This window comes from Polypterus senegalus, chromosome 17 (genome assembly GCF_016835505.1).
Source record: "Polypterus senegalus isolate Bchr_013 chromosome 17, ASM1683550v1, whole genome shotgun sequence".
In the NCBI taxonomy this organism is placed as follows: domain Eukaryota; kingdom Metazoa; phylum Chordata; class Cladistia; order Polypteriformes; family Polypteridae; genus Polypterus; species Polypterus senegalus.
The window spans coordinates 99229420-99244276 of record NC_053170.1 but is presented as its reverse complement, the minus strand read 5'-3'; the positions used below and the strand labels follow the sequence as shown (position 1 = coordinate 99244276).

Genomic DNA, 14857 nt, shown 5'->3' with positions numbered 1-14857 from the left:
TCAAGTTGAGCCAAACGAGCCCGTTCCACTTTGACGGGACCCTTTAGGAGTCTAAAAATCTTAATTTTAATTTCTAAAATAAATCCCACTACTTGTTCCCTGATCCAGTGCCAACAAAACTAGTAAAAAACATGTTGGGCTATACAAAAATAAATTGTATTGTATTGTCAATGAATGTGCAGCCACAACACCGCATAGTCATTTGTTGTTAGTTTGTCCAATCAGCAAATTAGACCCTTAAAGGGTTAGATGGTGGTGGTTTACCCCAGGGGTCCTTAAACTTTCTAATCTGAACCCCCACAGTGCCAAACTTGCACCCAAGAAGAGGATGACCATCATAAGGACAGCAGGGCCATAAACAGACAAATAAAGAGGGCCATAAAAAACATTAAAAAGCATTTCCCTCACGAATATTACAAAATGGCACAGACAGCAAGCATATTGTTAATAAAATACAAATGATCACTCCAAGCAGTGGAGCCAGCGAGTGTTCAGACCCCTTCACTTCCAGCACACTTTGTTGTATTGTAGATTTCAGTCGAAGTAGATAATTATGCCCTTTTTGCCCATCCGTCTACACTCGGCAGCCCATCATGACAAAGTGAGGCCCCTCCATTCAGAGAGGTTTGGCAATTTTCTAAAAATCAAAGCCTGGAGTCCCTCATCCCTTGAAGGATTCAGACTCTTCGCTCAGCACTTTGTAGAAGCTCCGTCGGCAGCAATTCCACTTTCTTAGGTCAGTCTCCACAAGCTTTGCACTCCTGGATGTGGGCAGTTGAGCCCATTCTTCATGGCGGATCCCCTCAAGCTCCGTTAGGTTGGATGGGAAGGGTCTGCGGACAGCCGTCTTGAGGTCTCTCCACACATGTCCCTTGGGGTTTAAGTGTGGGCCACTCAAGGACACCTAAAGAGAGTTGTCCCAAAGTAAGCATCATCATCTTAGCTGCATGCCTTACGTCTGATGTGGCGCAGGTTTTCTTTTACGGCCTCTCTGGATTTGGCTGTCCTCGCCCTTTCCTCAGGTTAGAACATTAGAACATTCTAGACAAGAACAGACCATTCAGCCCAACAAAGCTTGCCAGTCCTGTCCACTTATTAACATCAAGTCGAGTTTTGAAAGTCTAACGTCTTGCTGTCCACCACACTACGTGGTCGCTTATTCCAAGTGTCTATCGTTCTTTGTGTAAAGAAAAACTTCCTAATGTTTGTGCGAAATTTTAACAAGTTTCCAACTGTGTCCCCGTGTTCTTGATGAACTCATTTTAAAGTCACCGTCTCGATCCACTGGACTAATTCCCTTCATCATTTTAAACACTCCAGTCAGGTCTCCTCTTCATCACTGTAAAGGCTCAGCTCTTTTAATCTTCCTTCATAACTCATCCCCAGTAGCCCTGAATCAGCCTGGTCGCTCTTCTCTGGACCACCTCTTGTGCTGCTATGTCTTTATGGAGACCCAAACTGCACCCAGGACTCCAGATGAGGCCTCACCAGTGTGTTATAAAGCCTGAGCAGACCCTCCTGTGACTTGTACTCCACACGTCAAGGCGCTATATAGCCTGACATTCTGTGAGCCTTCTTAATGGCTTCTGAACACTGTTGATAAGTGATAAGTGGAAGTTGATAACGTGGAGTCCACTACGACTCCTAAATCCTTCTCATAAGGTGTACTCTCGATTTTCTGACCGCTCATTGTGTTTTAAAACCTCACGTTTTTAATTTCTATGTGTAATTCTTTACATTTCCCGACATTAAATTTCATCTGCCACAAATCTGCCCAAGCCTGTCTGCTATCCAAGTCCTTCTGTGATGATATAACGGATTCCAAATTATCTGCTAATCCACCTATTGGTAGCATCTGCAAACTTAACCAGCTTGTTACTTATATTCCTATCTAAATCATTTATATATATTAAAAATAGCAGCGGCCCTAGCACTGCCCCCTGCTGGTCACCACTCTTAACATCGGCCAGTTCTGATGAGGTTCCTCGCACCTTCACCCTCTGCTTCCTATGTCTGAGCCAATTCTGCACCCATCTAAAAACATCACCCTGAACTGCCACTTCTTTTAATTTAATGCCCATCCTCTCATGTGGCACCTTATCATATACTGTAGGTCTAACCCATCTCCCTGTCCCACAGCATGATGTCACATGGCACCAGCAGGCTTCACTCTATGGTGGGTATTGACCAGACTTGGCGTTTGGAGGTCTACCTGAAGAGTTCATTTTGGTCTCAACAGAACCAGAAAACATTTGCCCTCCTGCTCTCCGAGTCCTTGGAAGGTCTTTAACTCAAGAATGGCTTCTATCCAGGCAACTCTACCATTCCCATCTGCCGAGATGGCCTCCCTTCTGATAGGTATTCCCATTATTGCAGAGGACTTCTGAAGGTCTATTAGAGTAACCATTGGATTTTAGGTCACCTCCCTGATTACTCAGTTTGTCCAACTCTAGGAAGGGTCCCGATGGTGCCAAACTTCCTCCATTTCTCAATTCTGGAGAGCCCCTGGGGACATTCAGAGCTTTACAAATGGTTTGATCCCCCTGACCTGATTGCTGCCTCCCCAAAATTTTGTCACGCAGGTCGACAGAGTTCCTTGAACATCATGGTTTGGGTTTTTGTGGGATGTTCTATAAACAGTGATGCCCGATCAATTCAGTGGGTCACAGGTGAACTTCAATCAACTTCTGGAAACATCTTTTAAGGTGATGGCTGGTAGCCCAACACAGCTGGGACGCCCAAGACATTGGGGGTGCGGGTAGCATCTTAAGGGCACTGCCTGACCTCCGTGTCCCTCCGTTGTGAATTCAGCAATACAAAGAATGGCAAAAGGGCGTTGCAGGCAACAAAATTAACAACAGTACTGCAATTGGCCTCACCTTAGGCAGCCTGAGCCCAAACTTAAAAGGCAGACTTTCCGGCCTGCACAGGCACAAAATGTGGCCCAAGATTAAAAAGTTTTTCTTTTGCCTTCTTTGCATATTTGAGAGAAAAAAAACTAAAAAAAAAAACCCAAACATTAAAACAAACCGCTTCTTTGAAAATGTCAAGATCTTTAAAGATGGCAACTCCCCTGGGTTGCAGCGGTGCCCCAGATTTCTACAGGGTAGCATGAGACTTGGAGTTCTTTACTTCAGCCCTGTTGGGTACCACCAGGGGGTGCAACAAGGACCGAGGAGGCCTTTGGGAAGGGGTTTCCACCTCACCCGATGGGCCATGCGGAAGATCGGAAGCACTTCCTGGACAGAGAGAATAAAAGGTGCTGCCTACCTCACAAAGATGAGCCAGAGCCGGGGAGGTAGAGGAGTGGAGGAGGCAGTGACCCGGAAAAGGAGGAAGAAAAGAGCCGTACTTGTGCTGTACTGGTGCTTATTGTGTATACTTGTGGCTATAAGGGTGGGAAACACTTATCAGGAGGAGTTTCCCACAAATAGACAACTCTTTGCCCCTTTTAACTTGTGTCCATGCCTGTTGTGTTGGGTGTCTGGGGAGCTGGAGTGCCCCCTGGTGCCCTCAGTCTCAAACAGGAGGCACCCGAGTGCCACAGCAAAGACTTGGAAGGAGAGATTTCAGTTTTTGACCTTTTAATAAACTCGCAGACCTTTCTAAAAAGCCATCTTCACTTTGTCATTATGGATGACTGAGTACAGATTGATGGGTACCTCATGTCAGATCGTCTCCACAGCACAATAAAGTGGGCAAACAGTGATTAAGGGGTCTGCTGTCTTTTTTAACCCCCAAGTGCATTTACTGAATAGAGTTAACAAGTGTCTAATGGGGGCCCTGCCATTACGAGAGATCACCCTACAAGGTCCGGCGGTCCGCGTTCTTCTCCGCCGTATCGCCTACTCACCCTTGGTGAAGTTGTTCACGTAGTACCGGCGACCCTGGGCGGACATGTAGCACTGCCAGCCTTCGGGGAGAGGGCCGCAGCCGGGCTCGTCGTCAGCTACGGGGTTCATGAAGACTGGTTTCTGTGGGAAGAAGAAGTAGAGAGTTAAGACAGCCCTGCGCTTTTTCTTAGACATCCTGGAGATATTAAGAGTAAAGCTTAAAATAAGGCCACCAAAAAAAAAAAAAATCTAAGACCTGCAAATGCACTCATCATCATCATCCTCATCCTTGCTACCCTACAGACATAACACCACAGAACAAGAGAGCCCAAGCGGTCGTTCACAACAGCGGCAGAACGAAATGTAAAAATCAAAAACCCAGAAACCCACCTAAACCAATTCAAGGTCATGAGGGACAGAAACCCATCTTGGCAGGAATGGGCAGAAAGAAGGAACCTGTCCTGGTTGGGCTGTCAGTCCATCACAAAGCCCACTCGCCCACATCCACATGGACACTCTTATTCATTCCCAGTTCGCTACCAGATCCCCCCCAAGTAGACCACATCAGGTAGACGGAGGACAGGAGGAGAGCAACCAGCGGATCCTTTTAGGATGTCACTGAAAGCCTTGGCGGCCAAGCCATCAGACACAAGGTGGAGCACAACCTTCGATATAGTGGTCTCTACCAGGGAGCCCAAGCATAGACCACATTCAGCTCCTGGTGCAGGTAACCATGGAAACTAAGAGGATGGGCCACACAGCTGAAAGGGCTTCAATGTGTCGCTCTTTCATACCAGCCCCCCCAAACCCCCTATGGATGGTGGGGAGTGTCGAATCTTGAAGGTTTGGCTTTTAGTGCCACCAAGGTTCTGTAGTCAGCGTCTCACCCGGCAACTGGAACATCCATGTGCCCCTCACCGTTAAACCTCATGCCTCCCCGGAGGAGGGGGGAGTAATGCAGGACCCCCATAGTGCAGGAGGCAAACTCCAATTACCCTCGGTCAGTGAAGGGAGGGTTGGCCAGGCATCTTGGATGGTTCGTGTTTTCTAACCTGGCCTTTAGATGGACAATAGGAGACTACCTTGTGGAGCCAAGTGTTCCTCCTCTACTCATGGATGGCGGCATCCCTCTGATCAGGCTCCTATTTGGACCCCTGCAGGACTACATCAGATTTGTAGTCCCAGTGGGCAGCCCTTTTGGGGTCCTTGGGTGCCACCGGAACCCTTGACCCTGTCCTGCTAAGAAGGGTCTAAAGGCAGACTTCCTTGTCATGACATCTCAGGGAAGCGACACACACACTTGTTCAAAAGAGCAGCTCTCTCCACTTTCAACAAACCCCCCCAGAAGCCCCATGGGAATTCCCGCATCCTTCCAAGGCCCAACATTTCCAAAGCAGATGACTGCTCGACCGTCTCCTAAAGCCCCGCTTAATTCTGCTCAGTTGGCAGCTCGAAATGCAAATCCTCGCCCAGAGAGATAAAAAGACGCCACAAGCTTTCACTTCTGCTTCACCAGCTGGTGAAGATTCTTGCAGGCCTCAGCGGAATTCCTGGAGCTCCGCCGGCCGCGTCTGTGGGACCTTGGATCAAAGCGCCACCTGAACCAGAATGGCATGCCGGCTGGCCAGAACCTCCTTGGCTTATCGACGGTCAGCAGCCTCGCGTGTTGTGCTCCGTGCCGGCGAGACTCCGTTTGAAAGGCGCTATAGGGCTGCTTTGATGATTGCCTCTTTTAAAATTTTCAAAAACGTCAGAGACATCGTAGGGAGAATTGAGAAGGAGTGGCCATCTGTCTGTGAAGCCTGGTGACATTAGCGGGACTAAGATGTGGATGTTGTAAAATTAAATAAACTAAAGTCCTGATAAAACACATTTGATTGGCCTGCTAAAGAAACTTGGGCCCCCAACTGTCAAACGATCTCATTCAAACTGGGACAGTGAAAGAAGACTGGCACATGATGCCACTTGGCACTTACAAAATAAACAATGTGATGGTTGGCTTTGTGTGCTGCTTAAGGCCCTGGCCTTAGAGTGGCAGACCACCTTCACCATCCCAACTAAAAGAGTTGTACTGCCAGACGAGAAGCGAAAAAAAAAAAATGGCAAACGTAATAATCGCCCACACCACCACACGGGGTCATGCAATCCAAGTCCTTATGTGTGCCACCCTGTCTTAATGATCTTATATTCCTGCTTTGTGCCCAATGCTACTGGGATGTGCTCCGGACCCCTGCTACCCCCCAAGTTCTGTTAATTGATTTGCTCCTCATGAGAACCCAAACACCAAATAACAGCTCCAATTTAAATGAAAGGCAACGGTCAGCCACTAGGGGGCTCTTGCATGCCTATTAGACATTAAAAAAAGGATTCGATTGACAGCCGAGTGTTTAAGACACCAGTCCATAGAGTGGGGGCTCGGAGGCAGAGGGTCTGTGCTGGTATCTGGAAGGCTGCTGGTTCAAATCCTGTTACTGCCAGTAAGGGATCCTACTCCGTTGGGCCCATAACCTGAAAACTGCTCCAGGGGGCTTCACACAATGGTTGACCCTGAGCTCGGACCCTCAAAAGGTCATGTGAAAAGTAAAGTCTACCAAATCAAAAATGAAATAGAGATGGGGGGGGCACCTAAACATCTGCACTGGGGGCTTCAGCTACTCTAAGGCCTAAATGCAATAACTGGCTTAGCCTGCACTGTTGGCCGATGATAAGTTTTTAATCTCATGGACAGCGGAGACCACAAAGCTGAGCCAACATCATCACAACGTCCACATCGTGTAATCCAAATGTCAGGCTATCCAGTCTAATGCTCCTGGGGTCCCAAACACACAGACCACGGTTTATACAAAAAACATACATCCCTAACCCAACAAACCCCCATATAAATATCCACAAAACTCAGTAGGACCTAAAAGGAACAAATGACGCCCCTGTTCAGATGAGGCACATTTGCATACCCCACAATATTCCCTTCATCCCATCCCCCTTGACCCCCAACAAAAAAAAATAATGCCCCCCAAAACAATCATTTTAAGGAGTTTCGCCTTTCACAATTGAAAAGTAACCAACAAATGAAAAGTTTCGGTGGCCACGTTACAAAACAATTCTCGGCCCCGCAGTAGTCGCCCCGCGTTTCTGCTGCGTCTTTTGGCCGTTCACGTTTTCAGTCGGGCCTGCGGTTTTTGCAGGAATTCACGGCCTTTTCCATCCGCAAGCTCACCTAAAATCGTAATAAGACAAAGTGAGCAGGGCGCGAAACAGAACGGCATATGGAGCCTAGCAGTTTGTGCACAGCCTTCCGGGGTCCGCCACCATAAAGGCGCCACTCGGGCCCCCCTCCAAAAGAGCCTGGATGACAAGCAAAGGCAGCGGCACAGAGCGGACTCTTGCTGGGAACTCTCTTGGCGTCACCGTAAACAGGCCCCGTACCTGCTGAAGGGTCCCGCCAGCAGCCGCAAAACAGGAAGAAGATTCCAGATGCCGACCCACAAAAAAGTTCAGGCTTCACCCACCAGGACCACACAGCGAGCAGTTCAAGTTCAGGGCATGGTAAAGGAGGTGGCAGCATGAGGGGAGGGGGTTTGTTTGGGTATTCCAGTGCCCTTTTTCTTTCCGACCACACAGACCCCGTTTTTTGGCTCGATGTTCTCTGTGCCCATGGAGACAGTGTAGCCCCCCGCCCCCCCACAACTGACAACCAACAGAAGGGAATCATCTGGTAGTCACATGGCGGACGTCTCCAGCGCTGCAGACATGACGTGTAACAGCAGGCCTTCATCATAAAGCGCTCGCACACACACACACCCGTCGGAGGGTGGCACCCGCGCCTCCAAGTGTTTTAAACAAACGGGTTTTGCACTCTTTGGAGGAACACAGGCAGCCGTTTGCTTTGATGCTTCGTTGCTCTCAAAACGTGTGGACTTCAAGTTGCCTCAAGTTTTTCCGCAGTTTTGTGAACACTTTGGGACGGGGTGCATCAAACAAGCGCCACGTAACAAGAGCTTATCAAGCGCCTTGCTTGGCCTCGAGAATTCTCGTTAATAAATTCGCACCGTAAGGACGGACGCGTTCAGTATTCGGGGCCAGGGCTTTGCATGACTTCCCGCGGTTGTGAATTCAGCAAAACCAAAAATCAATGGAAGGAGCAAAACTAAACGCCGAGGGGCCCGGGCCCCAAACTCACAACGGCAGACTTTCTGGGCCAGACTGGCCATAAAATGAGACCCAGGAATTGAAAGTTTCAAATGAATAAAATGTTAAAAAAAAAAACACGTTTGTTAAGTAAGTCATGATTTTAAGAAGACCCCCCCATATCTCTCTCGCCATTTCTTCATGGTGAAGACAACTCTACCTTAGCAGCCATATTGGGCCAGGCACGGGGCCTGCACTAAAATCCTCCATTAAAAGGCCAAGCCGAACAGAACACAAGACTGAAGGCCGCTTATGGACCCACAATGCATTGCTTCTTAAGTTGTACTCTATGGTATTTTTCTTTTGTCGCTCTCCTCTTATTTGGTCTCTTGATCATTTGGATTCTCTTTGTTATTAGAAAACCTTTGGCGTTTGGTTATCCGTGTGTGAAGACGACTCAAGGGCGCCCTCTGTAGACGTTTGTTGCATTTCATTTCTGTCTGTTCCTGGGTGCAACCAGAGAAGGCAAAATTTCAGGTTGTGTTAATGGGACTAAATTGAACCCATTGCTGGTGGGGCAAGCTCAGCACCCCCATCCTGGATGAAGCCCATTTAGATAAAGGATGAACGAAAAGAAAAAAAATGTGTTGCCCTCTTGGATTTTTTCCACAGTTAAATAAAATAATAAAACTTTAGAATTGGGGTTCACCAAATAACGGCAGTGTATCAAAACGTTAGCGAATGTTGTGTGGTCCCAATAATTCCAGTCAATAAAAAAATCCAATTCTAAAGTAGCATTGTGTTGGTATTTGGGGACCAGGGGTTTATGTGGTTCCCCTCCATTGTGAATTCCGCAATACCAAAATGGCAAAACAAAAGGCATTGCAGACCACAAAATGAACAACAGCACTGCGATAGGCCTCACCTCAGTCAGCCTGAGCTCAAACTCAAAAGGCAGACTTTTCAGCCTGCACAGCTACTCTCCGTCTGGATAATGGATGAATGAAGAATTCATTAGGCTCCTCACATGAGTGGTGGCTATGAGGCTAAGGATCTGCACTGGCATCCCGAAGGTTGCCGGTTCGAATCCCTGTCACTGCCAAAAGAGATGCTACTCTGCTGGGCCCTTGAGCAAGGCCCTTAACCTTCAATCGCTCCAGGGACGCTGTACAATGGCTGACCCTGCGCCCTGACCCCAAGGGGTATGCGAAAAGATGCATTTCACTGCGTGTTGCCCTGTAGAACTATGTGACAAATAAAAAAATTATTATGAATATTAATGATGAGTGACAGTCACACAATCAATGTTCATTTTAAAGAAGGCCACTAGGGGGCTCTTGCAATTACATTAGCAGTGCCTGGCCAGTCCATCTGAAAGGATGCAAGAGGTAGGAGGCTTTGAGGGTCTTTGGGGCCTCCAGAAAATAAACACTAAGCTATGAAAAAAAAAAAAATTCAAAATGATGATTGGACTCACTGGTGGCTTCAAAGCCATTACACTCCATGCCCATCCTTCCAGAGTGGCACGGCTGGCGGTCACATTTGTGTTTTGTTCTTTTTGAAATCCTGATTTTCCTGATCTTCCAAGTGACAATCCAGACATGGCTGACAGCGGGGGTGGTCCAAGCTATCACGGGGTTGGGGGGCGCATTTGACAACTCTAGATTGTGTTGCAAGCTCACCAGATCACTTTGGTTCTCTGGGTGTTTTGCAGGATGGCCCACCATCATCCACCCATCCATCCATTTAGTGAAGCCACTTCGGCCCATGCACTTTATTTTTCAATTAAGTTAACACAATGAGTCTGAGTGAATTTCCCTTTGCAGATCAGTAAAGTGGGGTCTATGGAGTTGGGGGGCTCAACCAGTAACCTTGTACATTGCAGTTCCACACCTTAGTCAGTAGGGGGCAGCACTGCCTAGCAACTCAGTGTCTACTGCAACCTACTAAATGAATGACTAGTTTAAGGAGTGGCGGCAAATCGAGGATGTCATCCTTTGGGTGGGCTTTTGGATATGAAGAGGGGGCAGCTAAATGCCAAAATAAGCTTTATTGATTTTTTATTGGGTGAGCTGATGCTCCACCCACCAGTAGCCACACCCTCTCATGACAGAGTGGTAGTGCATGCGATGGAGCCATTGAGTGAGATCGGTCTGAACATTTTCTTATGTGGTTCAGGGTCACTGGGTGCCATCATACCAATAACTAAAATAATAGACTAGTGCCAACATAATGGGGTTAGAGCTTGGGCAACCCTGAACTTGATAAACAGGATAGAAAGATGGAGTTGTCTGCACTGTGACATAATACTTTCCTCAATGTGTGCCATGAATGAGTGCGCCATTAGGAATGTTCTGGTAAACACTGGCAGTTGCTGCCAGGAAATGTTGCCCCCTAGTGGCTAAGGTGTTGAACTGTAATGCATGATGTTGCTGGTTTATTCCTCACTATTGACTCGCTGTGCGAGATATTTCACTTGCCAGTTCTAAAATCCTTGAAATAAAAATAAAAAAATGAAACCAAATGCCCTGCTTCAAATGTGAAGGCGCTATAAAATCAGAAGGATCAATCCCCAGTAGAAACTGCTGTCAATAAAACAAAAAAAAAAGTCCTTTTCATGGTATTCCATGATGGAAAGGCACTATAAAGAGTCAGAAAAGCCAATCCCCTCTACAGCGTTTAGGGAGTCACTTGCCTGATAGAAAAGGTCCTTAGCACAATGGAAAGGCGCTATATACAAATCACAAGGGTCAAACTCCAACACAGCCTCCCCGGGAGTCACTTCAGCTGCTCACATTCACATTTCCAGACAGCGGAATGACCCCAGGTTAGGCACTTTAAGGAACTCTTTGATGATCGTCCCCTCCGTCTGATGGGACCACCCACCCTGCTTGCATTTTCTGCTCTTACAACAGGAAATCGTGAGGCCAAAACAGCCAAAGAAAGAAAAAAAGAAAAGAAACGAAACACCACAATGGACATGTAATGAGAGGTCAGCCATGCTGGTGTGCATTAGTAATCTTAGTCTCCGTCTAAAGCCATTGCCATCACCCAGGATTATGCAAAGAGGTGGCCGAATTATGTATTATATAGCGCCTTTTGTGGGGGAAGTTTGGCAATTTTGTCCTGCAGCTGTGACAGCAAGAAGAGGGAGGGTGGGCTCAGTTTCAGATATTACAATCAACACCCCCCCACCCTTACACACCCTCATAAGCACTGCCATTGCCACAGCAAAAGCCACCTTTGGGTTTTGCTGGCATGAGTGGGCATCTTCTTACAAGGACATCTGACTGTGATGCAGCACCCCAATAAAAAGATCTCTTGTGGAGTACAACCCGTGTCCTGGTCAGGTATGTCAGGGGTGCGGGATGCCCCCTGCAGGCCATTTAAGTGGTTTGTGGGACAGCTGAGCTTCTCTAAGGAGTCCAGGGATCGGAGGCCATTGAAGCAACTTCAGCTATCAGCCACCCAAGTCCAGAACAAAACGCACCAGATTCTCGACGATCAGCGATCTTCGATCTGGATGGCTGCTTATGTTGCCCCCCTGCCCTCCATTCCATGTGTGACAGTGAAGGAGCCGCGGACACCTGACCCTGCCTACATCTCACGCTTCCCACTTCTCTGCCCGCCCCATCCCATGTGCCTCAGCAAGGACCCCCTCTTACATGGCAATGGTCTGAACCTCACCTCACCCCATCTCCAGTCACTCAGTAAGGGACCCTCTCCTAAATGTTAAGGGTCCGACATCTGATCCCACCCACAACTGACCTTGCCTACTTCTGTGTGACATCTGACCTTTTCCCATCCCATCCCACTCGCCCTGCACTGTAAGGGTCTAACATCCGACTCCACCCACAACTGACCTCATCCCCATCACATTTCCCTCAGTGAGGATGTTAAAATATTATTTATTTATATATTTATATATGGTCAGGATCAGACAGCCCTACTAACCTCTGTAAGGGACCTTCTCCTAAATGGTGAGGGTCTGCCATCTTACCCCACCCACAACTGACCTTACCTACATTTGTACAAGTGTAACATTGGAGCCGGACCACTTCCCTTCCACGCCCTTCCTGCCCTATGAGGGTCTGACATCCGGCCCCACCCACATCCCATTTCCCCTTAGGGAAATATAAAATATATGGTCAGTATCAGAGCCCACCTCCCCCAGTAAGGACCCTCTCCTAAATGTTAAGGGTCTGACATCTAATCCCACCTACTACTGACCTTACCTACTTTTGTGTGACATCGGACCTCTTCCCATCCCATCCCACTTGTCCTGCACTGTAAGGGTCTAACATCCAACTCCACCCACAACTGACCTCAACCCCATCACGTTTCCCTCAGTGAGGATTTTAAAATATATACGGTCAGGATCAGACCCCCCTACTTCCTTCTGTAAGGGACCTCCTCCTAAATGGTCTGGGTCTGCCATCGGATCTTCCCCACAACTGACCTTACCTACGTTTGTATGAGTGTGACACCTGAGCTGGCCCTATTCCCATCCATTCCCATCTCCCTCAGGGAAGGCCTTAAAAATAAAATATATGGTCAGGATCAGAGCCCAAGCTTCCTCAGTAAAGGGACCCTCCCTCCTATATAGTAAGGGTCTGCCATCTGATCCCAGCCACAGGTGACCCTACCCGTTTCTGACCTCATTCCCATCCCATGTACATCAGCAAGGACCCTCTGCTGTTTGGCAATGGTGGGACATCTGAACCGGACCCCATCCCATCCATTTCCTTACCCATCCCACCCTGCATATTAAGGGTCTGACATCCGATCCCATCCACATCAAGATGTCCCTCAGTGAGGGGCTTCAAATAAATGGTCAGGATGGGACCCCATGACAACCCAATCCCATCGTAAGAGTCATTTGGTATCGGACCTCAGCTGACCCCATCCACAACCCATGTCTCCTATAGGGTGAGGGTCTGATCCCAGCCCACCCTACATAACGTGGGCTTTTTCAGGGCCCCCTACTGGCTGGTGGTTCTTAGGGTGATGAATTTAGACGACTGCCTTAGGCTTGCAACACAACTCCGTGGAAGGTCATCGCGAACGCTCTAAAGATACAACACTCACTCATTTCAAGCGTCAGTGCCGAGTCATCATTGGATGGAGTCGCTTCACCAGTAGGGACTTCACGTGTAAAACCAGAGAAGCCAAATCTACTGCACCTGCAGAGCACCTAGGGGTGACGATCACCACGAAAATCAATCTAGAAAAGCGCAGACCACACGTCACCTGTGTGGCCCATGTCACCTGCCAGAGCTGGCATTACCAAGAACAGCGGAATGACCCTGGTGGGATGCGCACTGCGAAAGGCGCTAGATAGATAAGAGCACACCGTTTCAGTTTTAACCCCACCGCTGACTCACTGATCTCGTTTGTCGGTGAAGCTCTCTGCTCATCGCTTAAATCTATTACAAGACGCCGGGCGCTTTTCACACATAGAAGCGCCTTTGAGCGGCGTGTCATTTCTATATGCATACACCACGTTTGACGGAGGTGGCACCTTGTTCCTGGCTCCTGTGCCCTTTCAAGCTCTGAAAGGAGTGGGACGTTCAAACAGACCAACGCCGATCAGATCACCGCAATTCTAAAAACAGCACAATATTCTCGTCTTCAGCCCCTCCTCTCTGAATTTCCTCAAAGTATGATTCATTTGTACGAGGCGATTTATGACGCCAGCCCCATCACACACTTCTTGGAATTGCTGCTAAGAGACCAAAGCAGCACAAAACAGGACCCCCGGCGGCAGACGTGCTTCTGAGGGTGCGACTCTTTGGAGATGTTGCAAAACAAACCGGTCATAGCAACATCGGCAAAATGAGGAAGGAGGACCAAAGGGGACGAGATGAAGTGGAAAATCGGAATTGACATTAGGGGGTTGGCTTTTGGGTTATGTTGAGCAACATGTTCTTGAAAGGAGATGGCAACCAAGCCCCCTGTGGGCAACGTCATCACTTGTTTCTGAGAAAGCTGCCCATATGTGCCAACAGGGCTTAAAGTGGGAAACGCTGGTTCAGTGGGTTAAGGACATTAGCCGCCCTCAGCTTGGCCAGAACCTCGAGAAGACGTCTGAAACAGAACATTCCAGATAATCCTGATCACCCACAGGGGGACATTTCACCACAACCCATGCCCAGAAGATACCAATAAAAAGATCTCTTGTGGAGTATAACCTGTGTCCTGGTCAGGTATGTCAGGGGTTTGGGGTGCAGGATGCCCCCCTGCAGGCCATTTAAGTGGTTTGTGGGACAGCTGAGCTTCTCTAAGGAGTTCAGGGATCGGAGGCCATTGAAGCAACTTCAGCTATCAGCCACCTGAGTCCAGAACAAACGCACCAGATTCTCGACGATCAGCGATCTTCGATCTGGATGGCTGCTTATGTTGCCCCCCTGCCCTCCATCCCATGTGTGACAGTGAAGGAGCTGCGGACACCTGACCCTGCCTACATCTCACGCTTCCAACTTCTCTGCCCTCCCCATCCAATGTGCCTCAGCAAGGACCCCCTCTTACATGGCAATGGTCTGAACCTCACCTCACCCCATCTCCAGTCACTCAGTAAGGGACCCTTTTCTAAATGTTAAGGGTCCGACATCTGATCCCACCCACAACTGACCTTACATACTTTTGTGTGACATCTGACCTTTTCCCATCCCATCGCACTCGCCCTGCACTGTAAGTGAGGATGTTAACATAATTATTTTATACATATCTCACTTGTACCACAGCACCATTAGATGGTCACCACTGACCACCAAAGTTCTCGATTTAGGATTCGGTGCCATCCTTTGTAACTTGACTTTTCCTAACCAGCAGACCTCACCATGTGTAGATGGGCAGCTCCACATACCTCAACATGGTCACTCCTCGAGGTTGTGTGC

General features: G+C 48.3%; 1 protein-coding gene across 3 annotated transcripts in view; it reads right to left on the bottom strand.

Moving 5' to 3' along the window:
- The window catches only part of LOC120517101 (growth arrest-specific protein 7-like), a 131067-nt gene that overhangs the window by 73710 nt on the left and 42500 nt on the right, over positions 1–14857 (bottom strand). For all 3 annotated transcript variants that reach the window (XM_039739203.1, XM_039739205.1, XM_039739204.1), the window contains exon 2: positions 3854–3974. In XM_039739203.1, the coding sequence (XP_039595137.1) occupies positions 3854–3974 (121 nt within the window). The remainder of the gene's footprint in view (positions 1–3853; positions 3975–14857) is intronic.